General features: G+C 48.3%; 1 protein-coding gene across 10 annotated transcripts in view; it reads left to right on the plus strand.

Moving 5' to 3' along the window:
• PIP5K1C (phosphatidylinositol-4-phosphate 5-kinase type 1 gamma) overlaps positions 1–24,309 on the plus strand; it is a 75,042-nt gene extending 50,733 nt beyond the window's left edge. For 2 of the 10 annotated variants that reach the window (XM_073324532.2, XM_073324535.2), the window contains exons 7-18: positions 1,549–1,848; positions 2,527–2,732; positions 4,413–4,496; positions 5,007–5,055; positions 6,900–6,984; positions 7,939–8,100; positions 10,033–10,174; positions 10,448–10,480; positions 12,831–12,935; positions 13,348–13,480; positions 15,382–15,456; positions 17,773–18,260. In XM_073324532.2, coding sequence (XP_073180633.1) covers positions 1,549–1,848; positions 2,527–2,732; positions 4,413–4,496; positions 5,007–5,055; positions 6,900–6,984; positions 7,939–8,100; positions 10,033–10,174; positions 10,448–10,480; positions 12,831–12,935; positions 13,348–13,480; positions 15,382–15,456; positions 17,773–18,039 — 1,641 coding nt within the window. In that variant the 3' untranslated portion in view covers positions 18,040–18,260. The other 8 variants (XM_073324538.1, XM_073324533.1, XM_073324536.1 and 5 more) reach the window with 8 other exon arrangements.
• Positions 24,310–26,164: the final 1,855 nt, after the last annotated feature.

A 26,164-nucleotide genomic window follows, 5' to 3' on the forward strand; every position in this document is an offset into this window, starting at 1 on the left:
AGCTGTTTTCCTCAGGTCCCTGCCTCACTCAGAGCACTGGTCTGGGACTGGAGAGATCTGAATTCTATTTCTGGCTATCCCACTGGCTTGCCGGGTGAGCTTGGCCAAGTCATTTCTGCTCTCAGTGCTTCAGTTTCCCCTTATGTAAAAAGGATGTGATGATACTTACCTCCCTTTGTAAAGTGCTTTGAGAGTTACAGAAGAAAGGAGCTGGATAAGAGCTAGGAATTATTATTCAGAAGCACTTCAGGCACCTAGGCTCCAGAGTGTAACTGAAAGTCAGTGGCTCACTTTTGAAAATGGGATTTAAACAGCTACATCACTTAAGAGCTTTTGAAAATTTTACTCCCTGTAGGGAGTAAAACCTGCTAGGCAAGGCTCCTAGGATTAGGACATCTCAAATGAAAGTAGTAACTAGACTCTTCTTGTCCCAGGAGCTTTAGATGGTTGGATAATAAAAATAATTATAGAGGATCAAACACGACTTCTCGCCCTGTTGTAAAGCGCTTGTGCTGTTGTCCGATATGTTGTAAAGTTACACTATGCTAATTGCTACGAGGGTCTCCCTGCTGCTGTCAGAAACTCCTCTGAGGTGTAAAATGACCTGAGACAGACAAGACACCGGGACGGTTGGTGCTGAGTTGCTCTAACTCTGGAAAGTGGAGTTCTGCTTTCAGCTGCTGGCTGGGAGTGGTGGCTTTGTGTACGGCACTACATCGACTGATACGCTCATAAAGAAAACTCACTCATGGGTCTAGTTAGAAAAGATGAGATGAAGGGCATTAAATTTTCATACACTTGCTGTGCTTCTGCTTTCCTTTGTTTTGAAATCTGGCAGGTTCATCTCTTCTCTCATATAGCTCTTTTTGTTTCCTTTTAAAAACCTCCCAGCGCTGAACAAGCAAGCTGCGTTTGTGATATCGTTCCTAATAACATGATTGCCTAAAATGGGCCTGACGTTGGGGTGGGTTAACTGATCTCTCTGGCAGACTGTTTTATAAATTGACTTTGTTAAAGGTAAGCTGAGATGATAGTATATCCTTCTGGAGAGGCTTCATAGAGATGTTGTAATACATGTTATGCCATTGGTTTGTTCTGAGCTAGGAACAGTTCATAGTTGTAAGGTCTCCAATTGGATGAGGATATCTGATATTTTAAAACTTTAAATTGCCACTAACTAGTTGGGGGGTTTTTTGGGGGTGGGGGGTATGATTAGGTTTCCCTTTCCTTAGCTGCAGTTTGTGGGGAAATCTGTCAGAGAGATGTGCAAAATGTTGTTTTCTATAGGTAAGTCAAGGCATAGCAGTCTTTCCATTTGTAAAGCCAGATCCTAGATGGAGCCATTCAAATGGTTAGTTGAAGTTTGTTTGGGGTCTTTCTCCTGCAAAGCTGTCAAGGTAAAAATAAATTCTGGATGCGCAAATGCTAATCTGTGAACCCTTCCCAAAGCCAATCTGATCTTGGGTTCTGCACTAAACAAAGCGGAAGTCGTTTTTTCACAAAGGCTCTTTCTAACCTCCCCCTTCTGCCTTCCTTGCCCCACTGCAGAACCTGAACCAGAACCCACGGACCTTGCTGCCAAAGTTCTATGGACTGTACTGCGTTCAGTCGGGAGGCAAGAACATTCGGGTGGTGGTGATGAACAATATCCTGCCCCGGGTGGTGAAAATGCACCTGAAATTTGACCTGAAAGGTTCGACCTACAAACGCCGGGCATCCAAGAAGGAGAAAGAGAAATCCAGCCCCACTTTCAAGGACCTGGACTTCATGCAGGACATGCCAGAAGGCCTAATGCTGGACACAGACACCTTCAGTGCACTGGTGAAAACACTTCAGCGAGACTGCTTGGTAAGGGCAAGGTAAACCTAGAAAGCTGGACTAACAAACTGTGGGTCTCTAGCTCTCAGGCAGCTGTAACCAAGATGGAGTGTCCTGTGCTTTTGTTAGCTCATTAATCTGTAAACCCAAAGCCAGCTGTCTCCATCCCGGTTCTCAGCTCACCCAAAAGCAGAGTGCAGTAGTTAAGTACTTTGCTAGTTTCAGAGAACATCCATTACGAAATGTCATAAAACCAAATGACACTTGGCTCCCAGGGACACAGCTTACCATATGCTGTGGAATTCTTGGTTTTTCCTATCACATTTGTTCACTTATTCTCCAGTTCACACAATTCAGTCATCCAGAACGAGGTCATTGGGGTGAACGAGCTTCTGCTGTACAGTGTGCAACAGGTGACGAAGCAGAGCTGGCCCCTTGTAAACTCTTTGCCATCCTGCAACCCCCTTAAAAGACCAATGGCAAGGGTGTCTGAGATCCGTTAGACCAAGCCCAAAGTATGTTGAAACAAAGGGTGATTAACTCTAATGCTCTCTTATGCTGCTGCTAAGGAGTTGCTGGCATGAGTTTTGTGTAACCAAGATGGACTGTCCCACGCTTTTGGGTCTGCCTTTGAAGTAGCATGTGAGAACTTACTGGACTGACTGTCTTTTTGTCTGATTTGTTCTTGAACTCAATACTAACCTATAGGTGTTGGAAAGCTTTAAAATCATGGACTACAGCCTGCTGCTCGGGGTGCATAACATAGACCAGCAAGAACGGGAGCAGCAAACTGAGGGAGCCCAGAGCACGTCTGATGAGAAGCGTCCCGTTGGGCAGAAGGCACTTTACTCCACAGCCATGGAGTCCATCCAGGGTGGGGCTGCCCGGGGGGAGTCCATAGATACAGATGACACGTAGGTGAAAATGGTTCTCTTGTACTGCTGTAATGGGAGTGGGTGGAAGCAAAAAGCCAAAGTAGTAAATCCCTCAAGGTTGCCACCCTGTGCCGTTGGCTTGAGCTATCTGTGTGACCCATCTGCCTTAAGGAAAATGGAGCACAGCCGCTGATGTAGTGTAGCACGGAGTAGTTTGTTGTCATTCTGAAACACTTTATCAATTCCCATTTTGTTATTTACAATGGTCAGGACCATGAATTGCACCCCATCCAGTAGGTAACTGGGCCCTGAACCAGCCTGTAGGCACAGCACTGGTCTTGGGAGGAGAGATGGGGGCAGGCTTAGCTCAGGAGTGTGGTGATGCAGTGGGGCTACACACTATCCTAGCCCGTGGAGCTTGGAGTTCAGTTTCTGCTTGGGTCATGAGTCTGTCACTTGCTCCCTGTGGAATCCTAGCATGCCAGTGTGGTTTGAGGATTTGACTTGCTTCGCAGTACCCGGCCTCTGCTCAGGTGAGATCCAGGCGTTGGCATTTGGGGTTTGACGGGGAGGATTGGAAGTGCACAGGTGGAGCTGTGGGCGGCGGAAGCTTGCCCGGTGCTTGCTGCACTCTGCCTTATCTGTAGTTCTTGAGCCGCATGTGGCTCTTGCAGCATTTTGTGTTTATGGCTCGGTGGATTGGCCTTACTAACAAATTGTGGGGTTGCTGTGTTTGTCTGATGGCATCTGTGTGCTGAGAGACCAGCTGCTCCATTTTGAACAGTTAGGATTCTGCACAGTTAAAGAGCCAGGAAATACGTTGGTGTTTCCATTCTCTCAAATAACTCTTAATTCCAGTGGACAGCCTGATGTCCGCATGTCAGCTTACCATGTGCTGACACTAATTGTGCTGCAAATTCAAGATGGGTATTAATGGGTGGAGGTGGGGGGCAGTTTGAAAACAAACTTGTGCTTAAAGATTTGGGCCAAGCTTCTGCTTTTATAAGCACACAACTCCCACTGACTGCATCCAGGGCTTATGCTATCTGTATTGGTGAGCAGTCTGGCCCTTACAATATAATAGGGGTTTCTACCCTAGGGTTCTCAAAGCGTTTTGCCTGAAAAGAGCATCCTAAGATTTACCTCCCCACTGCTGTAGGGAGCAGCTGGTGTGGGTGGGTGTGGTGGGAGCTAACACCCTGTCTTGATGTCCGAATGTATATTTTTGGGAGAAGGGGATGTTTGCCCGGATGCCTCCTTGAAGTGCCACAGGTGTCTTAATGTCCTCCTAGGCTGCCATGGCAGAAAGCTGTTAGCTTAGTGTGTCTGAAGGGCGCATTTCACGTGCGGCACTGCAGCCGGTTCTTTACCTCTAGCTTCTGAACATGAACCCATGTCCTACCGTAGGACAGGAACCCTGGGGTGCTCTGACCCAGGTAGGAGAAAGCAGTCACCTGAATCATAATAAACCTTAGCACTGTATATGGTCAAGTGCTGTACAGAAGTTGACTCGTAGAACCCCACCTTCCATTCAGTCAGAAAAGTACACAACTCCACAGGTACTGTATCTTATAATGAAAGCTGTTGCACCAGAGTCAACCTGATTACCAGGGGGACAATCTTGTGGTTAATGTGAATATCTGTCTTTCCTCTCTGACATACAGCACAAGTATCCTAGGGCATCTCTGTCTTAGTGTGACAATGTTTTCTTTTCTTCAGAATGGGAGGAATCCCAGCCGTGAATGGCAAAGGAGAGCACCTCCTGCTTCACGTAGGAATAATAGATATCCTTCAGTCCTACAGGTAAGGGGGCTTGAGCATCCTCTGACCTCTGAGCGTCTATAAAACCTGGTTTTAATACTGTATGGAGAAAGATTAAAGCCTGCCTTTGAGACGACGGTCTGCAAGAGCAAGTTTCCCAATCTGACTCACATTTATCAATGCATATTTGAAAGCTGTGAGTTTTTATCTTGCTAATTTTGAAGATTTATATCAGCCAGTGGTGCTGAATCTGCTTTTCGTAAAGAAAAGTCTCCCCTTTCTGGAGGGGTAGTACAGTGTGTAGGGGAGTGGTTCTTGTGCTCCTCCCACCTCCAATATTTCCAGGGAGTCTTGACCTTCCAGCTGCTGAGACCTAGAAATCTCCGCTTCAGAGGCATCAGCGCAGCTGTCTTGGAGAGAGGAAAGCTATGCTCTGAGAATGGGAAGGAATATTAGCAGCTGACTGTCCTCTGCTGTGGGAGGGTGTGAAAGGTGGTCTGGCCAGGGCGAGGAGGGCAAACCTGTGTCCAACACACTCTCTCTCAAAATTAGGTTCATCAAGAAGCTAGAACACACTTGGAAGGCCCTTGTCCATGATGGGGTGAGTATTCAACACACACAGCCTTGTGTGAGAAATGCTGTCAGCAAGCTGTGGTCTGCAGGGTTACTTACTTTGCCTTCTTGCATTCAGTTTGGTGCCATTTACTTTGCTGTTCGTAGTCTCTCGGCGGGTACAACTGAAATCCAACGGACAGGAGGAATTCTTCATGCCTGTAGGCTTGTGGCAGTAGAGTGGCACTTCCATCCAAGTTCCCTTAGCTTGGCCCACTTCCTCAAATGTTTAGCTGTCACACTACAGGCTTCTGTCCTCTGTCTCTCTGTTGCACTAGGGACCTTTGTACTAGCACAGAGCACTGGGTGTGATACATTTGTGTTTTCACTTGGGTGAATTATCTACCAACGAGGAGTCACCGTCTACCTGTTCTCCTCTGATATTCCAGTGTGTTCCACAGCAGCAAACTGTGCTGCTACGAAATTGACTTCAGGTGGGACTTGCTCATCAGAAACACACGTACTTCTATAAAATGCCTTTGCCTCATTTACAGAAGCTGATGGTTACGGAGGCAGAGTAGAACATCAAAGCTGTCGAAGACCATTTCAGCTTTAGTACGTGAAATGAACTGCACAGTACAACTAAAATGCAGTGATGCTGTATTGCTGAATTTTGGTGACCATGTCCAAGTGTGCTTTGAACATCAACAAACAAAGCCGGGGGACTCTCTTGTATGAAATCAGGCCATTTGCTTCCTCCAAAAGTCTAGGTGCCCTCTAAGCAGCAGAATCACCAGCCCAGCATAATACACTGAGAACCTCATCAAAATGCCGTCAAATCGAAGGACATGCTCCAAGCGTATTTATAGTGTTAAAATGGAAAGGCTTACCTGGGAGCTAAACTGGGAGGAGTGGTAGATACGCTGGAGGGGAGGGATAGGGTACAGAAGGACCTAGACAAATTGGAGGATTGGGCCAAAAGAAATCTGATGAGGTTCAATAAGGATAAGTGCAGGGTCCTGCACTTAGGACGGAAGAACCCAATGCACAGCTACAGACTAGGGACCGAATGGCTAGGCAGCAGTTCTGCGGAAAAGGACCTAGGGGTGACAGTGGACGAGAAGCTGGATATGAGTCAGCAGTGTGCCCTTGTTGCCAAGAAGGCCAATGGCATTTTGGGATGTATAAGTAGGGGCATAGCGAGCAGATCGAGGGACGTGATCGTTCCCCTCTATTCGACATTGGTGAGGCCTCATCTGGAGTACTGTGTCCAGTTTTGGGCCCCACACTTCAAGAAGGATGTGGATAAATTGGAGAGAGTCCAGCGAAGGGCAACAAAAATGATTAGGGGACTGGAACACATGAGTTATGAGGAGAGGCTGAGGGAGCTGGGCTTGTTTAGCCTGCAGAAGAGAAGAATGAGGGGGGATTTGATAGCTGCTTTCAGCTACCTGAAAGGGGGTTCCAAAGAGGATGGCTCTAGACTGTTCTCAATGGTAGCAGATGACAGAACGAGGAGTAATGGTCTCAAGTTGCAGTGGGGGAGGTTTAGATTGGATATTAGGAAAAACTTTTTCAGTAAGAGGGTGGTGAAACACTGGAATGCGTTACCTAGGGAGGTGGTAGAATCTCCTTCCTTAGAGGTTTTTAAGGTCAGGCTTGACAAAGCCCTGGTTGGGATGATTTAACTGAGAATTGGTCCTGCTTTGAGCAGGGGGTTGGACTAGATGACCTTCTGGGGTCCCTTCCAACCCTGATATTCTATGATTCTACCTGAAATGATCTGCTTAAGGTGCTGTCAACATTAAATGTTGGAATAAAGAAGACTCACTGGGCACTGCTGATAAGGCGATGGTTTTTAAGCATAATGTTGATCACCTATCTTGTTTGTAGGACACGGTGTCAGTGCACAGACCCAGCTTTTATGCAGAGAGATTCTTCAAATTCATGACCAACACAGTGTTCCGAAAGAATTCCTGTAAGTGTATGCAGACTCACTATTCTGAGGCACCCGCTGGACCACCTCCCTTTGAGATGGGCAGGAAGCCTCCCCTACCCCATGTCCCCTGACCCTGCTAGGAGGGAAGACCTTGACTGCATGCTCTACCATACTAACGTAGCCCTGCTGCATCCCCCCAGTTGATCTCCCTGCTCCCACTCCTTTGCATTTGTTAAAAGTTTTAAAAGCATGAGTGATTTGAGTTCTCCCGACACCTGTATGTATAATCACCTTTGCCTAGTTCTCTTGGTGCCCTTGTGTCAGTGTAAAGGTCAGTGGTTCTCAAACATTTGTACTGGTGACCACTTTCCATAGCAAGCCTTGGCGTGTGACCCCCACCCCCCTTATAAATGAAAGACACTTTTTTATATATTTAACACCATTATAAATGCTGGAGGCAAAGTGGGGGTTGGGGTGGTGGCTGATATCTCGTGACCCACCATGTAATAACCTTGTGACTCCCTGAGGGGTCCCGACCCCCAGTTGGAGAACTGGTATAGAGTTCTTAAAGCAGGTATGTAGGAATCAGAGAATGCCATGCCTCAAGACATCAGTGAGAGCACATGACTGGCAAATGCTTGCCAAGAGGAACTCGTTTTTCTCCTGTCAGCCTTCCTTATGTGAGCTAACTATGTGGGGAAATTGGGCTCTCCCCACAGCAGTCCAAGCCTAAGCTAGGAAATTGCATTGGCGAGGAAGCTGGAGCTCACTGCAGTTTGGAGCTGACCAAACTTCCTAACCGAAGTGCCTGATTCAGAGCTGGAAGCTCTTTAGGCAAACAGTATCAACAGCCCACAGCTAGGCCTTCCTGGAGACGGAGTCCTTCTGTTGCTGAGTTATGGGGATGTTCATCCAAGGGGTGGGATGGTTTCTCTAGTATCTAGTCAGTGAGTGTGGCTCGTGGTGTCATCTCCTTAACTCTTCTGACTGCAGCTCTGAAATCGTCTCCATCCAAGAAGGGACGTAGTGCCTTGTTAGCTGTCAAGATGCCTGGTCCAACAGCTGCGTTTTCAGCTAGCCAGATCCCCTCGGAGAAAGATGAAGCCCAGTATGATCTCCGAGCCGCCAGGAGTTACCCCACGTTGGATGATGAAGGTAACGGTTGTGGTGGGTTTGGCTGCCCTGTGGCGATTCTCTCCCACTAGGTGTGTAGCTGTTCCTTAGCATCCTCCCCTGTACTTTCAGTTTCCCCCACTGTGCACCAAGTATGCAACTGGATCAACAGCTCTTCATTCCATTTCTTGCTTTGCTTTGCAGGTGCTAAACTTGCCTTCCCCCCTGTCCTGGTTAACAGAATATTGCTCTGGCATGGTATTAGGGAACTCGTATATGGTTAAGCAGCGCTAGCAGCTTTGAAGAGGGTGAAGTCCCTTCCCTGCACTTCTGGAGAGAGCCAGCACCTTAGGGGTTCTGTGTAAAAATGGTCACTGACGTCACTGCTGCAAGGTGCCCACTGCCAGTTGGCACTCGCAGTGATGACAGGGACAGTCCAGACACCATGGAAACACTATTGGCTTGTTGACCATCTCGCTGTTAGTGAGAAGAGAATTGGGGATACGTGGGGATGTGGAACCCAATTATGTTGGTGCTCAGGTACCACTGTACAGTACAAGACTTGAACTTTGCCAGGAGAAAGCTGGGTCTGATTCTCCACAGCCCTGCATCACTTACATCTGTACTATCTTTACCAGTTCTGAATGGTAAAAGGCAGTAGCCAGTTGGACCCATAGATGTGGCATCTTTACAGCGTAGTTGGGTGAAACACTGAGGGCTCCATTCATTGTCTGAGCACATGTGGGTATTGATCTGACAGGCTCTGTACTGGTGGAGTTGGGAGTGAAGCTCCATGGTAGGGCTGTTCTGAGGAAATCTGCTGAGCCCTCACCTAGCTCAAGCCAGCACTGTTAGTCACTTTTATGACCACCCTCAAACACCTCCTCAGGTGCACAGCATTCAAGACTGCCCGCTACCCGTGGGGTGTGGATCCAGTGGTGGTGCAGGGATAAGGAGGTTTTAGTACCGTTATACAAGGGACTGGAGAGACCTCACCTGGAATACTGTGTGCAGCTCTGGTCTCCATGTTTAAGAAGGATGAATTCAAACTGGAACAGGTACAGAGAAGGGCTACTAGGATGATCCGAGGAATGGAAAACTTGTCTTATGAAAGGAGACTCAAGGAGCTTGGCTTGTTTAGCCTAACTAAAAGAAGGTTGAGGGGAGATGTGATTGCTCTCTATAAATATATTAGAGGGATAAATACCGGAGAGGGAGAGGAATTATTTAAGCTCAGTACCAATGTGGACACAAGAACAAATGGATATAAACTGGCCACCAGGAAATTTAGACTAGAAATTAAGACGAAGGTTTCTAACCATCAGAGGAGTGAAGTTTTGGAACAGCCTTCCAAGGGAAGCAGTGGGGGCAAAAGATCTATCTGGCTTTAAGATTAAACTCGATAACTTTATGGAGGAGATGGTATGATGGAATAACATGGTTTTGGTAATTAAATATTCATGGTAAATAGGCCCAATGGCCTGTGATGGGATATTAGATGGGGTGGGATCAGAGTTACCCAGGAAAGAATTTTCTGTAGTATCTGGCTGATGAATCTTGCCCATATGCTCAGGGTTTAGCTGATCGCCATATTTGGGGTCGGGAAGGAATTTTCCTCCAGGGCAGATTGGAAGAGGCCCTGGAGGTTTTTCGCCTTCCTCTGTAGCATGGGGCATGGGTCACTTGCTGAAGAATTCTCTGCTCCTTGAAGTCTTTAAACTACGATTTGAGGACTTCAATAGCACAGATATAGGTGTGAGGTTTTTTGCAGGAGTGGTGGGTGAAATTCTGTGGCCTGCATTGTGCAGGAGGTCAGACTAGGTGATCATAATGGTCCCTTCTCACCTAAATATCTATGAATCTATGACTGACATGGCTTCAGCAGCTGGCTGGAGACCGGCCAGTGTTGCTTGTATTTAACTCATTCAGCCTGTTCTTTTCCTGTCGTCTTTCTGCTCTTGGTCTTCGGCATAGCAGGAAGGCCAGACCTGCTACCCTGCACTCCTCCTTCCTTCGAAGAAGCAACCACAGCCTCCATAGCAACGACACTCTCTTCAACGTCACTTTCTGTTCCTGAGCGGTCTCCCTCGGAGACCTCTGAGCAGCCCAGGTACAGGTAAGGACAGTGTTCTTAATCTGGTTATCCTGGAGTCCGACTGGGGTTAGCCTCTGCCCTACAAATCAGCAGTGTGTGCTGTGCTCTGCCATGGAGTGCTACCAGCTGATTTTAATTAAACCCCTCCCGGGAGTGAGGAACATGCTTTTGGGATTCATTATTGCTGTCAAGTAGAACAGCCCTCTCAGGGACGGCGTGGTTGATGTGGCGTTTGTTTTTTGTTTTTTTTAAATCGCCACTCAGATAAACTTGGTTTTTGGTTTGTCTCCGCAGGAGGCGTGCACACTCCCCAGGGCAGGATGGCAGGTAAGACATCCTTTCATGCTCTAGAAATTGGTGTCCAGAAATCCCCTTCAGCTGACTGGGCTGAGTAAAAGCAACCACAGTGCCAAGGCCTGCACGCCACTTCAGGCCTATTTTGAGGGCTTAAGTGGGATTTCAGTGGTGCCTAGGCTTTGTGCTGGGCCCCTTCTGCAGAGACGGGTGAATTTCTCCCTCTGTAACATTAAATAATAATAGTCCCCAGCTCTTATCTACCAATTCTCATCAGTAGATCTCCAAGCACTTTACAACGGCACCTAAAAACTGACAACCCGGAGGGAAACGCTTTTGAAAACGTGGACCCTTACCTCTGTGCCTCAGTTTTCCCACCTGTGGAACTGATGCCTAATTACATTATTCATAAAGGGGCTGAGGCTTAATGTTTGCATGGAAAGCCCTTTGAGATCCTCTAAAAGTGCTGCAAGTACACATTTATTAATACATGAATCTACGTGAATTTAAAATACTTGCTCAGAAAACAAAAGGGACCGTACCCAGTTTGTTGAGGTTCTGTGTGCTGTATCTGGAGAATTCCCTCTGGGATTTTTAAAGAGCCATCGCTATAAGAAACTGCAAAGCTCCCAAGCTGAGTCCCATAGAACTGTATGAGAGCTCCCCCTGCTGGCTATGCAGTGTGCACAAGCACTGTCAAATGAGCAAACGAGGGGAGTTTGCGATATCTTTAGGTATCTCTTACAAACCCAGGACACTGTAAATAAGTCTCTCTTCCCCAGCTGATTGTGTCCTCCACTTAGCAAACATTGACCCCTCGCATGAAGACCATCGAACGAATAATCTATTCTAAGGCCATGTCTAGTCTTCAGGGACTATTGCAGCATAGCTATGCCAGCATAAATCTGTAGTGTAGATGCAGCCTGTAGCAACAGAAGGGGCGTTTCCATCAAAGTGGGACCACCTCCTCCCCAAGTGGTGGTAGCTAAATCAGGGGAAAGCATTCTTCCATGGACCTAGCTGCAGCTACACCATAGCTTATGCTCAAATAAATTGGTTAGTCTCTAAGGTGCCACAAGTACTCCTTTTCTTTTTGCGAATACAGACTAACACGGCCGTTACTCTGAAACCATAGCTTTGGTGCTCATGGCTGTGTGTAGGGAGGGGACGTTTATTTGTTTCAGTTTTTCTCCACACCCCTGAGCGGTGTAGCTATGTGTCAACCAGGCCTAAGCCTCTCTAAAATAAGCCGTCCCTTTAAATAATATTATGAACTGGATGAAACCTCATTATGGGTTGAGTTAAAACCTTATTGAGATTGATAGGTGTGAGTGCATCCTTCAATTAACATATCTGTAAGGATAAGCCCACACCTAGGACAAAAAGAGTGTGTGAATCCCCCAGGAGGTTTTTGCTGGTGTTTTGTGGGGCAGGGGAAAGCAGAACACTGGGTACCAGAGAAACACAGACAGCAGGAAGGAGCAGCTGAAAGTACCGTGTCTGACCCTGGAAGAAACTTGGGCAGAGGGATTTGGATCAGGGGTGCAGGCTGAAAAGAATGTTCTTGGTGCTGTGTGCAAAAGAAACTGTTTCCTGGTATTTGATTTCTTCTGTGTTCAGAGACACAGGACTTTATATATTCTCTGCAAAGAAACACCTGACTATCACCAATTGCTGTTCCCAACTGGAATGTCCCCATCGCCCCACACTGTGACTAGCCACTTGGATTGAAAAGGAGCAGTGGTACCATAATAATGAAATGGCAGACAATCCACAGAGACACAGCTCTCCCTTGGGTTACACGTGTATAATCTAGTCTGGACTGCGTCATTCACCTTTAGTACCTGTGAACATCTTTGCATGGCAGGAAATACAGAAGTGGGCAAGGAGCTTCAGCACACCTGAGTCAGCTGTGCAGCTCTGCTTTTCTCACCTACAGCAGGCATCTAGCACCTGCTGCTAGCCATCCTGAGGTAAAGCAGGGTCTCCTGTTGTCAGCCGGCCTGTTCCAGCTAATCCCACTGCCCTGGTTCTCTCCTCCAGCTGCAGAACTTGGAGGGGATTGACCCTCTGGGCTGGAAAGTTAAGCTGTCGGAAACGGTTGTCCCAAGGACCAGACGCTAGGAGACTCTGACTGCAGGAGCTAATGTAGCTGTGTTATGCGTGTGCTGTGCAACTGCCCATGGGTGGTGTGCTGGCCACTTCTGTTGCAAAAGGCTGCCATTTGCCACATCCAGTCTAGCACTGCTGCAGTACGTGAGGCTATTGCTTTTCTGCCGTAAAGCAGACTTACAGTGCTGTGGTATTTGGAGACCCTGAGCGCTGGGGTGGAGGAGACCATGTGAAACAGAGCAGATAGGCTTGTGGACCTTTGGTTTTGCAGGTCACAGGAGGAGGTTCGGGTTGAAGAGGAGCTCCAGCAGATAACCGTAGAGCTGGAGAGCAAATGTGATGTTGAGATCATAGCTCCTGAGGAAGACGACACAGGGTAAGTGTCAATGTGGAAAAGACAGGAGTTGCTGTTGGTATTGGCCATGAAGAAACGCTAATTCCTGCCTCTAATCCCATGGCACTGCTGCTTCAGCGCAGCTCCTCCAGGTGCTGGCCAGCCTATGGCACTCCAGGGCCTGGAAGGGGCTGATGTCTCCATCTCAGCTTTGAGATGCATAAAGACTGATTTGCTCTGGGTACCAAACTTCCAAAAGCATAGGTGCCTCACCCAGGGTGCTGAGTGATTCTGCTTCTAACCCCACATTGATCTGCACCTTAGCACTGGGGAGCAGTGATGGTGTCCAGATTTGCAGTCTCCTGTCCCCTTCAGCTCTCCTGTAGTAAATCACATTAGCTCCATCCTTTTTTGATGGAGGAAACTGGACTCACGTTCTTTGCTTCTTACCCAGGGAGGCAGCCTCTTCAGCCTGTGCCATTGCAACAGCCACAGCCACAATTGAAGTGGAAACAGCCAGCCAGGCCTCGGAGCCAGCCAGCCAGGCTTCAGATGAAGATGATGTGCCAGTTGCAGACATATACTTCGTAAGATACTCTGTCTGCTTGGTCCATCTTACACACATAACGTGTTCAGGCAGCGCTGTAGCTAGATCTGAGATACCAAAGCAGCAGATGAAGGGAAATAGTCTAACCTGGGTAATGTATGTCCTGTGGATCTGAAACACGTGGCTGTCAGTCGCCCATGCACTCATTGGTTAGATGGAAAGGTTTTAAATCCCAGTAACTTGGTTTTACCCTTTGATAACTCAAACATAGCATGTGCTCAAGCACAGGAGATAGGTATGCATTGCTATTTCAATGTACATTGTAGACATGCCTGTCCACCACATGAGCGACTTTGCTACCTACATGCACACGTCTGACAGGCTTAAACAAGCCAGCTGTCCATATCTGGGACTCTGTCGCTTTGAACGTACAGTTACCCTGCAAGTTCTCTTTCCTCCCCACAGAGCAGAATTCATTGTTTCTCTCCCTGAAAAGATGAGGCTTCAGATCCTATTCTTTCCTCATAGCCTCCTGGAGACAGGACAGGATGTTACTGTGCTGGCTGACCTCAGAGGTCTGTGGTGAACTCTGATTTTTCCTTTCCCTGCAGGCAGATGCGTTAGATGGTGCAGTGGAAATCTAGTACTGAGGCAGGGAGTAAGTGAGGGGGTTGCCGGGTTGGCAGCAGAGCGTGGAGTATCTCTGAGCTGTATCCCTCCACCAGCTCTCGCAATGTCTGAGCACCTGCTGGAGACTTGAGAGAGAGGAGACTTCTAGCAACACGTACCTCCTCTCTGAACTACCAAAGGCCAGCAAGGAGAGGTTGAGGCAGACTGCCTGCTGACATCTTCAGCCTTGCGTTGATGCTAGTTTTGGCTGCAGTGGAGTTACAGTAGGGAAGAGCCATGCCCTGCAATTTGGCACTTCCATAGAAACAGAGATCACCCTAAAGTGGGTACCTCAAACATTGCGTATCCTAGAGCATTCGTGCATCATGTTGTGGCATTCCTTGTGCTCATGTGACTCCACTGCAGAATTGCTCATTCATTACTGAGTAATTTGGACAGCTCCAGGGAGCTGCAGGAGGAATTGGCTCAGTTTTAAAAGCTTGTCTGTTTTGGTTTTTTTTATGCATGCGATTCAAAATGCAAACAGCTTTCCCTAACATTTGCTGCTCTTTATTTGCCTGTGGATGGCAGTTGAGTGCGAGCTGCCTTCTGGTAACTTCCCTTCTCATTGGGAAGTGCCTTCTAGCAGGGTTCAACCCCGCATTCCCCCACCACCCAGCCATAGACAAGCCCACCTGCCTTTCTTAGGGATGCTGCCTGTTGGGATGGATGGGTTGGTGTGCTGTGCCTAGCAGTGTGCACAAATCGTGTAATCCATCATCAGCATTTCATAACTCATCTGAGCCCTCTGGCTTTGCGTTGCCATATGTAGTGTGCTGTGGTATGTCTCTCCAAACAACTGAGATGAAGGGAAATGCACCGAGTTTTAGTTCCCACTGGTTCTCACCTAGGAAAACTGCTTAAGTGGTAACTCAAGTGAGCAGCTGAGCATGATGCTGGTTCGGACTGGCTGCCCTGTCCAATAGCTAGCTGCATTCTGGGGGGAATCTGAAGGGATGCTTGGACCAGAGGAGAAGTTGCAAGGGAGCATAAACTCACCTTTGAGAAAGATCTGCTTTCCAGTGCTTAAAGCAGCAACAGAGGGGCATGGGGATGCACTTTATCTCCCTACTCACTGCAGGGGAATAGAGGCGCAGAGCAGCGTGGCTGGGCATGGGGCTCGGCTGTTCCCACGCATGGCTCCCTTGCCAGCTAATCCTTTCAGACCTGGAGATGCCCAGCCCCTTGGTTGCGTTCTCTTTCATCCTTTCTTTCACTTCATCCTTTCTCCTCTGTTTCCTTTCTCACCTCACTTGCCCTGGTGCCATCCAGTTCACGGATGGGAGGTACTGGATTTACTCTCCCCGCCAGCGCAGACTCCGAGCCGCCTCGTTTTCCTCTGGGACTGTAAGTGAACACGCTAGCACTCAAGGGAGCCAGGCTGCAGCTTTGAAACAGTGGGGTCAAGCAAAGGCCTAGCGGTTCCCTCTCTCCTAGATGCCCCAGGGACTAGTTCTGTTTTGTGGGGTGTCTGCACAGCAATTCAGGCTCCGCAGATAAAGGCTGCATGGCCAGCAAGCCCCTGGTTAGTTACCCTCTACAGCCTCTTTCCAAAGATCTCAGCTGGACCCAGGGTAATGGAGCTGACTGGGAGAGCGTCTCCCTCCTTCCTGCCCCCCTTTTTCTCGGCCAGTTATGAGATTGACTGAATTTAGCCAAGTGCTTTATCATTAATCCTTTGTGCCAGCATGTTTGGCAGCATCTGCCATTAACTTAAACATGGCCCTGTATTTACATGTCCTGCTGGGCCGAGTCCTCCTGGGAGCCATGTAGGCTGGAATGCCAAGGCTAGATTCCAGGAAGACATCACTCGGCCGGTATGAAGCTGAGGATAAAATTCAGCTACAAACATGGCCCTTTAGGACACTGGCTGATTTCCAGGTGTCTAACGTACTGACCAGTTTCTACAGCTTAGGGGCTCTAAGAGGGAAACTGCTGGGGACTCCAGCCTAGGGTGCAGTGCCTTCCCTGCCCTCAGCAGGCTGAGACCTTGGGAGTGTCACTTCACCTTTTCACTTGTTTTCCCCATTTATAAACTTGGGATAATTGTTCCCCTTCCAAGGCCTCTGTCCAAAGGGACTGTTTAATGGGTGCTGGTATTCCCAGCCCCTCCTCTGCCATGGTGCGAGGCTGGGGGCATTAAGTAGATGGGATGTAGGTGGCGAGCAATGTGCAGGCTGGGCCTGGCGAGATGGGGCGGGGAAGGAGTGAGAGAGTTGAGAGAGAATCGTTAACCTCTTCTCCCCCACACCCAGGATCTTGTAAACCCGCTTTGTCCCCCATTTATTAGGAAGTCCCAGCACCGAGGGGTTAACTCTAGCCCACACTCAGAATGCTTCTCCTCTGTCACCACACAGCACAGACCCATTTCTAAAGCAGCTGTCGCTAGACACCTGCCTCTGGTGCTCACGAAAGGCTTGGAAGGTGGGTGGTGGAGTTCAGGGCTCACTCAGCCAGAGCAGTAATTCTCAGCTATGGGGAGCAAAGGATCTGGAGCAGGGCGGGCTCTGCACAGTAGGAAGGGGCTCTGGGGGCTCTAGCACAGCATTTAAAGCTTCAGCTCTGGATTCTGGTACCCCCCCCAGCGGCTCCTTGTTGGCACAACCTGCAGTTATCCTTGGAGTTCCGTGTCGTAGACCTCCCCGACCCCCAGTGCACCGAAGCTTGTCTGGCTGGTTGTAGCTGTATGTCGTAGACTCAGTGCCAACCCTGCTTCCTTTACCTTGTGCCTTCAGACACCACGGTGGGAAACCAAACTGATTGACGATGAAAGTGGCTCCCCCTTGAACTGTGTCTTGCCTTGCGTTCGACTGCAAGTCTCTCCCTGCTCGTCTGGAAGCAGAAGCACATTTCTGTTGCATTAATGCGGTTCTGGGGTAGCTAAGTCCCTGGATCCTTCCCCAAAACAATCCAGTTCTGTGTTGCCTCCTTTGTCATCCCCAGTCCCTGTTCTCCATTTCCCTGCTGTCTCCAATTGATGACTAACCAGCTCCTCTTCATGGTCCAACATGATCTAACCCTGCACTTCCACCGCCTTGCTTGGCACGTCAGCACAAGGGGGTTACAAATATTGTTGGCTTTGCCGTAAAAGCTCCCTTAACTTTAAAGTGACAGTATGACAGTAACATCCAACATAAGCAGATGCGACTGCAGCTGAAGGTGTGGGGAAAGGAATGGTCTTGTGGGTAAAATGCAGCATTGGGAGTCCAGAGATCTGGGGTCTAATTCCAGCTCTGCCACTGACCTGCTGTGGGACTTAGGCAAGTCACTTAGCTTTTTGTGCCCTGGTTCCCCATCTGTCATTGGGGCTGGTGCTGGACTTGCAGGGGCTTTGAGGCTTAATTAATGCCTTGAAAGCTCTTTGAGGTGCTCACACGGAAGGTGCCATGGAACTGGAAAGTGTTGCCCTCTGCCCTGCAGCTGAACAGAAATTTCCATTTTAGCAGCGCAACTAGCGGCTCTCCCAGACGTTGTTAGGGGCTAAGGTACGTATTGAGGATGAGGAAGGCTCCTTCACTGAAGTCTTGTTGTAAAATCAGTTCTTCCTCCGGGTGTACAGCTGTTCTTATTGTATTTTCCTGCTCTCTCTATTTTCTCCTTTTCTCTCCCTCGCTCCCTGCTCTGCCGCTGCTCTTCTTGCACTATCCCTGCCGACTCTGGCAGCCTACAGACGAGAGGAGTTGGGTTTACTCCCCTCTCCACTATAGCACTCAAGTCCACTCTGTCTCCGATGAGGAGAGTGATACAGTAAGTGTTCAAGAAAGCTTTGATGTGCACCCAGAGGGGCAAGCTCTGAACATGGGCTGCGGTGCCAGGATATGGTTTGGGGCTCTGGGGCTTGGCTTTAGCAGGGGTGGCACTCGCATGGCTGGGGTAGTCCTGCTGCATCTTAGATTGGCTCTTTGGCAGCAGGCAAGATCTGCTGTGTAGTCCGAAAGCAGGTTCACTTTGACGACACTACTGGTGATTCTGTTGAGTTGTTTCTAGTACAGTCAAACCTCATTGAGCCAGAGTCCTCAGATGTAAACTGTTCTGTTACCTGAGGGTACAAAGGGAGCATGGTTCTCTCGCTCTATATAGGGGACTTAGCAAAGTGTGAAGCTAACTGAAATCAGCACAGCCACCACCTGCTAACTCCTCCTCCTTGCCTCTTTCAGTAATCTCTATGCAGACACTGAAGACCCAGAGAGCAGCGTTTCCCTCTGCAGGTTGATGTGTTCCCTTTCATTGACAGTCGTTCTGATGGAATGGGGAAGAGCTTGCTGCACTGCTGGATCCTGGGCACTGCGTTTCAGGCTGGAGCGAAATGTTCTCTAAACGTGTATTTATACCTATCCGAGACATGGACAGCAAAGAAACCTCCCACCCAGAGCTCCTATGTAAAGCGGGCTGGAAAGAGTCCTGGGTAGTGACTGTTTCCAGACAGGCACCACTACAGCTACCTATCCATGTGTGATACTGTGAACCTTTTTAATTTTTAATCATGTATTTATTTTTTATCTTTGCACAGACACTGCACAAATGTGCTTTTTTTAAACATTTAGTTTACTGCACTTTTTTTGGTTGTCATATTCTATTTATGTGCTTCATCAAGAGTGTGAAACCTCACAGGAGACAGAGAGCAATCTTCAGTTCGGGGGTGTGAGGAGGGCAGGTCCAGTCCTAGCTTCACTGATGAGGAGGCAGTGTGGTCTAACCCCCAGACAACAGGACTGGGAGTCAGGAGTCCAGACTCTGTGGGACCTTGGGCAAGTCACTTAGCCGCTCTGTGCCTCGGTTTCCACATGTGTGAATGTGGGTAATCCCCACCTTTGTCAAAGCACTTGGACCCTCAGATTGAAAGGTGCTATGTAAATGCAATGTATTCAAGGCCAGTAACTAGAATTGCTCTAATATTAAAGCAGTCTGAGTTAGACATGCCACTTGATCTGAATTTAGAAATAGCTAGTGACCTCTACAATCAACTGTATGGGAGAAGCAAAAAAAACCCTGGCTGTAATGGCATGGCTTCTTGGCTTGGCTCTCTTCTGGGTGTTGGAGATGGTGGGGCTCTGCCTTCACCATGAACTGTGCTGCTCAGTGGTGGGCTGGAGATCTGCCCTGATCTGCTGGCAGACTGATGTTCTGGCAGACTGCTGCCTCGGCCATGGGGTGTGGAAGGAGGAGAACTGTGACAGCTGCGGCTGGGCATTGCAGGCTGTTGAAGTCACGTAGCAGCAGCATGTTCATGACTCTGATGCTTAAGCGAGTGAGGGTGGCTCAGAGGTTCACGTGTATTCCTTCATAGCTGAAACCAACATGCCACCCTTCCCCCATATTGAAGGAAGTCAGCGAAGCCCAGCTGGAAGCGTCTGTATTGGGCATGTGACACATGCCATTGAACGTGCAGCCGGGGAGGCCAGCGGTGTGATGTGGCCTCTGAGGTGAATAGTGCTGCTCTCAGTGCTCTAGAGGCATCTTTGCAGGCTGCAGTCTTGAGACCAGACAAGATTTGGCTTCACTTAACCAATGAATGGCACAAAGCAGTGACCCGGTGTTGACTTCAAATTCCTCCTCGTGACTGTAGCTGTAGGTCCTGACTCCTCTAGCGATCCCATCTCCTCTCCCATGAATTAGAAAGTCTTGAGCGCAGAGGGGGCTTGGGCTCGTCTCTGTCCTCCTTGGACTCTCGTGTAAAGTGAGGGGTAAAGATCACTCTTTAATGCTGTTACGTTCTTCAAACCTCTGTTCTCAAGCTGCCCTGTGCAGTAGCCGTCGGAGGATGTCCCCAGCCTATAGGCTTGCGTGCCAAGCACTGAAGAGCTAGTACCACGGTCTGTCCTGCAGCACTCGGGACACGCTTGTCATTCAGGTCCCAGAAGGCAGGCTGGGTCAGGGGAGCGCCGAAGCTTTTCCCGGGAGCCACCAGCGTTCTGAGGGTTTTCATCTGGTGACTTTTTTTCTCTTCTTTCTTTAAATACCCGGAGCCTGACTTTTCAATCCCGGCCCGCAGAGGCCGAAGACTTGCTCTCCCTACGTGTGCCAGGCTTCGGAGACGCTATTCCACCACTTGATCTTCATCTTGATTGGTCTAGAATGTCCTTTCTTTGGAATCCAGGTGGGTTTAAAAGGATTAACTTCTCTCATTATCAGCTGTGAAAACACAGATGCTGCCATTACATCCATGAGTCAGGTGGCGAATCTTCTACGGAACTCTGGCAGGTTCCTAAAAGCTTTCTCCGAATCACCGCCCCTTCTCTCATTACACACAAGTATAGCCAACTTCACTCGGGGATTTGGTGGTCTGTCATGCTTAGCCCACGCTCACCTGGCTGTCTCCTCTCCAAAGAGAAGGCTGAGCAAAGGAGCTAGGGAGGTGAGCAGTGTGTAGATTCAGGTGTTGCCGAGTGCTAAAGGCAAAAGATTTCAGAACACACAGTTAAACGTACAGTGTGATTTTTCTGAAGCACTGAGCAGCTCCAGGTCCAAATGAAGCCAGTGGGAGCTGCACAGATGTTCCGCCCTGTTTCAACCAAGCCCTTGATTTCAACATCCAGTAAACTAGGCTTTGGGAGGAGCAATGAAGATGAGCTAGGCCCATCTCTGGCCAGCATTTCAGGGCTCTGAAAGGAAGCAGCTAATCAAATCTTTAGCCTTATGCCTTTAAAAGAATATGCTGAAGTTTGGCACTTCTGATTGCCCAAGAATAAAGAGCAGGATATTATTACTTTCAACCATTTGGAATATCTCTAATCTATCCAATACACCCACTCCAATCAGTATCTCTGTGGCAAAGACAAAGCATCTTTCTGGTGATGAATTTTGCAACTGTGGAGTTTCCTTGGTCTGCTCCCGCATTAGAGGCTGAAGCAGAGAGCCCTGTTCTGTGGTGATGGAAAACTGATCTTGCTTCCTCCGTTCCAGAATTACTCCTTGCTGACAGGGCTTTCTGCTCCGTGACTTTCTAGGGCAGCTTCATCTGTGTAAATCTCTTGTTTTCAGCCCTTTGCAGCAAGCAAGTATTTTAGGGTCTGTTATTGACTCTGAACTTCTTATAAAGATACAGATACCCTGGGACATGCAAAAGAACCACTATCAAAAAACCCTTCCCAGGAGCCGCACTGCAGGGGGAGTTGGTCAGAAATAAACCATGTTGTTCACGTGCAGTCCCATCCCCAAAAGCATTGTGCTGTGTTGTCTTGTACGTTACAAAGTGCCCCGCAGTAGGTTTAAACTCCCATTTCCATTATGGGAGAGGCAGCTGGATGAAGGAAGGGAGCTGTAGGGTATGTCTGCATTGCAATAAGACACCTGTGGTTGGCCCATGCCAGCTGGCTCAGGCTTGGGCTAAGGAGCTGTTTCACTGCAGTGTAGATGTTCCAGCTTGGGCTGCTGTCCAAGCTCTGGGACCTTCCCACCTCACAGAGTCCTAGAGCCTGGGCCTCAGCTGAAGCCCGAACCTCTACCCTGCAGTTAGCCTCACATGCCCAAGTCAGCTGGCACAGGCCAGCCATGGGAGTTTAATTGCAGTGTAGATATACCCTGGGGCTCAAAACAGGCTCCTCTTCCATCAATTGGACTCTTTTTTTTTTTTTTTTTTTCTTCCCCCCCCCCGCCTCCTGGCTTTCAGCACAGTAGCTTTGCAAGACTTAATCCTACAGTTGGTGGCATGTGAGAGCTCCCCGCTTCCAGAGCTGGATGGAGCTAGGGGTCTGCTACTGTCAGTTACCTCTAGGGATGACACAGCCATTTTCTTTGGGGCCGGGGAGGAGAGGGGTTGCATCACGAGATTCTGCTGGTTGATTCTGCCCTAGTTCTACGGTGAGGCTTTGCATTGGGGGGAAGGAAGGGTTTGTAGAATTTCTCAGGGGCCTCTCTCGGAGACTGAGGGGTGTCTGTTTAAACAGCAGTCAATCTGCTTGCTCTCTACAGCATGAGCTGTAACTGTACTGTGTCACATTCATTCTTAGGGTGGTATGAAAGTTGCATTCTTACATTTACTGTATCTACCAGGATTTTCATTGCTTGCTTCACTATAGCTGACAGTTTGCTTATGAGCTATCGCCTGTTTCAAGATCTAGTCTACTTATATCTTTGAAAGGAGACACCTTGTTCCCTTTCCACTGAAATGTTAGTGGAACAATCCAGTGAGACCCCAGGCTTCAAAGTAGCTTCCTGTCATTACTGTCTCACCATCATCCCTGCATCCTGCCTATCTCACCTGTTCAAAGTGGGTGACCATTGCTTCTGCTAAGGCTATTTCTGAGCTCTGGTGTAGGGGATTCCGAGGGGAGTGTCTCGTGCCAGACTACAGGGTGCGGAATGCAGACGGGGGTATAATTAAGACCCCACTTCAGCAAAGAAATGCAAAATGTTGACTGCCGAGGTGCGTGGTTCTGGGCTGTTACTTGCCGGGTGTTCCATCACAACCCTGAGCCTTTCTCAAGCAGCTCCTGGGCGGGAGAAGCCTCCGTTTGAATGATTCAGCAGGTGCGCCATCAAAACAAACTCCGCTCCAATGAGTTCTGTGTTCATTTGGGAACTCCCCAGAGGGAACAGGAGCAACAGCTTCTCCGGAGAAGACTCCACCTGTGTGCTCAGTCACTGAAAACGAACAGACTGCAGCTCCAGAGAGACTTCTGGAACCCCCAAAAGCCCCAGGCTCTGCTAGGAGACTGGGATCCGTAGCTGTATCCTTTACTGCTGCTAGCAGTCAGTCACTGCAAGTATCCTGCTGTCACGCCCCCGCCAGTATCATCTGGGTGAGTGTGTCGAAATCACACTTCGTGAAACCGCAAAAAGTTTTAATCTCAGCACTGAAGCTGGCATGACTGTGATCCTTGATGGCAGCATTAGGATGACACAAGCTCTGTTTGTCCCTGTCATCATCAGCCGGTTGACTCTCTTGAAACACGTTCCAGCCTTTCCTTCTAGCAGAGCCTTCCCTGAGCAGCTAAAACCAGCCTTGGTATCTTTTCTTCACACTCCCACCCAGCATCATTGCCCATGTTTTTAGATGGAAAGGCAGATGAGAGAGCTCAGACTTACTGGATCATGTCTGATTTGTTTGAAGTCTACATTAGACCAAGTATAATATAGCTGATGTTCATATTAGGTCATTTTGTATGTATGCTCCACATAAAGAATGTAAGTAGGGTTTTTTGTGGGAGGGAGGGGGGAGTTCTTCTCTGAAAAAAATGATGAGAATCCATGGATATTGTCATGTTTTTCTTTTTTTTGTTTCAGTTTAAGTCCTGAACGCTTTTTTGGAAGTCTTTTCTCAGAGAAACGTAAATTGATGCTAATTGTTCTTCAGCTGTGCGATAAAGCATAATGTCGTCTTTGATGTAAACACAGAGGCAAGCAAACTATAATGTCTAGTGAATTAATTGCCTTACCCGAAACCCCATGGGAATGGTTCCTAAAAATATTGTTTCCCTTTTTAGTGTAAAGAATTTTGTAAATACTTTCAGCGTGAGATTGCACCCCTAGTTTGTCTTGTCTCTGATGGCTGCTATTGCTCAGAAAGTGGATACTGTTTGAACTATTGTACTGTATTAAAACTAAGGCATTTTGTGAGACAGTTTAGATGCAATGTTCTCCTGGAATCATGAAAGCTAAAAAGGCAATACTCTTGTTAATAGCAGAGTCCTCTCTCACCTGTTGGTGATGTTTCCTACAGTCATAACCTGTGCTCATTCCTGACCCTCACAAAGGGACTGCTGGTTTTGTTGAGACTTGGGTTTGTCACTCGAGTTGGTTGGTTAATTCGTTTGTAAATATGTGGACAATCCACACGTTTGTGTCCTGACCCACCTGTGACATGCCCACAGCCATTGTCACAGACATGTCGGCTAACTCCACTTAACTTGCAGTGAGTTAACTCGCATTAAACTCTGATCAAAGCAAAACCTTTTTTTGTTGTTAAATTGCATTGAGGTCAATCTTCTCTCATGTTTTACTTTGTAATTTATGAAACGTTGTATGTCCTTAACTATTTCAGCAGGTTCTATTAGAACTTTTGAATCCGACAATACTTTGACAATCTCTAAGCTCTTTTTTGTCGAGGGGAGAGCTGTACCTTTGAACCCAGAGCTGTGGAATTTCTGTACAAAATGTACAACCACTGCAACTTGTATGCAACAGCCTCATCATTCTGCATCCCCTCCTCCCCCTTCCTTTATTTTGGAAAGGATCTCTCTAATAAATAGGGTAATCATGCAGTTGCCTCAATCTCTTCATTGAATGCATCCGATGAAGTGAGCTGTAGCTCACTAAAGCTTATGCTCAAATAAATGTGTTAGTCTCTAAGGTGCCACAAGTCCTCCTTTTCTTTTTGCAAATACAGACTAACACGGCTGCTACTCTGAAACCTGTAGCAAAGGTTTTCAACCTTTCTGGCCTCAGGACCGATTTGTGTATGTTGATGGCCTGTCACAACCCTGTAAATAGGCCTGGGGAAGGGGGTTGTGTCCTGCCCCTGGCAGGGAATGGGCCCTGGGGGTAGGGGTGGGCCCTACCCTTAAGGGTAAGGAATGCTCCAGGGGAGGTTTGCAGAGCCCTGCAGCGGTCACTCCTGAACTTTGGGGCAGGCTGGACTCAGCTCCCTGCTCTAGATGTTGCGACCTCTGGGGTTGCAGCATCGCTCATGTTTGGCCTCGCCCCTGATGGACCAGCTGGACCAAATTTGCAAGTCGCATTGCAGCCTGGAGCATGGGCTGGCAGCACCACTCTCTCAAATTTCGCCAGCCAGCCACCTCTCACGATGGAGGGGCAGTGGGACCAAACCTGAGCGGCACTCTGATGCTGAAGGTTGCAATGCCTGGAGCAGGGAGGCAAACCTGCCCAGACCCACAGGACCAGAGCTGCTTATGTGACCCTCTGAAACACTTTGGTGACCCCACTTAGGGTCATGACCCACAGGTTGAAAAACCCTGACCTATAGGACCTCTTGCACTGGATGCTGTATAACCATCCTGATTTGCTACATACAAACTAGCTTTGATTGTGTTTGATCAGGGTTTGTTTACAAGGGTGTTGAGTACCAAAATCTTAGTGTGACGTTCCTGTCTGGTGTTATCTGGACCAGTGATCTGCTAGGTCACTCCAATCCTTGACTCAGAGCTGGCCTTACCCTGCTCTGCTGTGAGAACCCCCACTCCTGAGCTGTTCACGCATGGTCTCTGGCATGTAAGCGGCTCTCTGGATTGTGCAACTGAATGACACTAGCCAATATCTCCAGTCCCAGACACAACCCTAGGAACCTCCATCTTGCAGTGTCCAGTTATGCCTGCTGGATGCTGCAAGCTTATGAGTTCATCAATTTAACAAAGAAATTGGTATGTACCAGGCTTGTTATCCCAAGAGGAGTCTCTGTCGCACTTCCAACCAAAGGAACTGCTTCAGGTAAAATAAACAGATTTATTAACTATAAAGAGATTTTAAGTGATTATAAGTCAAAGCAGAAGTCAGATTTGGTCAAATGAAATAAAAGCAAAACACATTCTAAGCTGCCTTAACACTTTCAGTGTCCTTCTAAACTTAGATGCTTCTCAGCACAGGCTGGCTGGTTACTTTTCAGTCAAGATCTCTCCTTTTGATCAGTGCTTCAGTCACTTGGTGTGGTGTCCATAGATGTAGGTGGAAGAGAGAGAGAGCATGGCACATATCTCTTCCTTTTATCATGTTCTTGGCTTTGCGCCCTCCTTCCCTCTCCCACCCCCCCCCCCACTCCCCTCTTCAGAGTCAGGTGAGCATTACCCTATCACAGTTCCAAACTGACCAAAGGAAGGGGGGGGGGGGTGACTCCCTCGAGAGTCTAAGAGATTCTTTTGTTGCTGCCTAGGCCATTGTCCTTTGTTCCTGTGAGGCTGGGCTGGGTTTCTCCCATCCACACCCTGATGAGGTGTGAACTGCCTCTCTGCTGCTAGAGAGTTTTTGTCTGGGCTTGCTTTAAGCCATGAGGACACATTTTTCAGCCTCATAACTATACACATGAAATTATAACCTATAACATTACTATAACCTTACTGTTACAACCATGCTCAGGCATCATGAGTCTTCCAGACACCCAACA

The sequence above is a fragment of the Lepidochelys kempii genome, chromosome 25 (genome assembly GCF_965140285.1).
Source record: "Lepidochelys kempii isolate rLepKem1 chromosome 25, rLepKem1.hap1, whole genome shotgun sequence".
Classification (NCBI taxonomy): Eukaryota; Metazoa; Chordata; order Testudines; family Cheloniidae; genus Lepidochelys; species Lepidochelys kempii.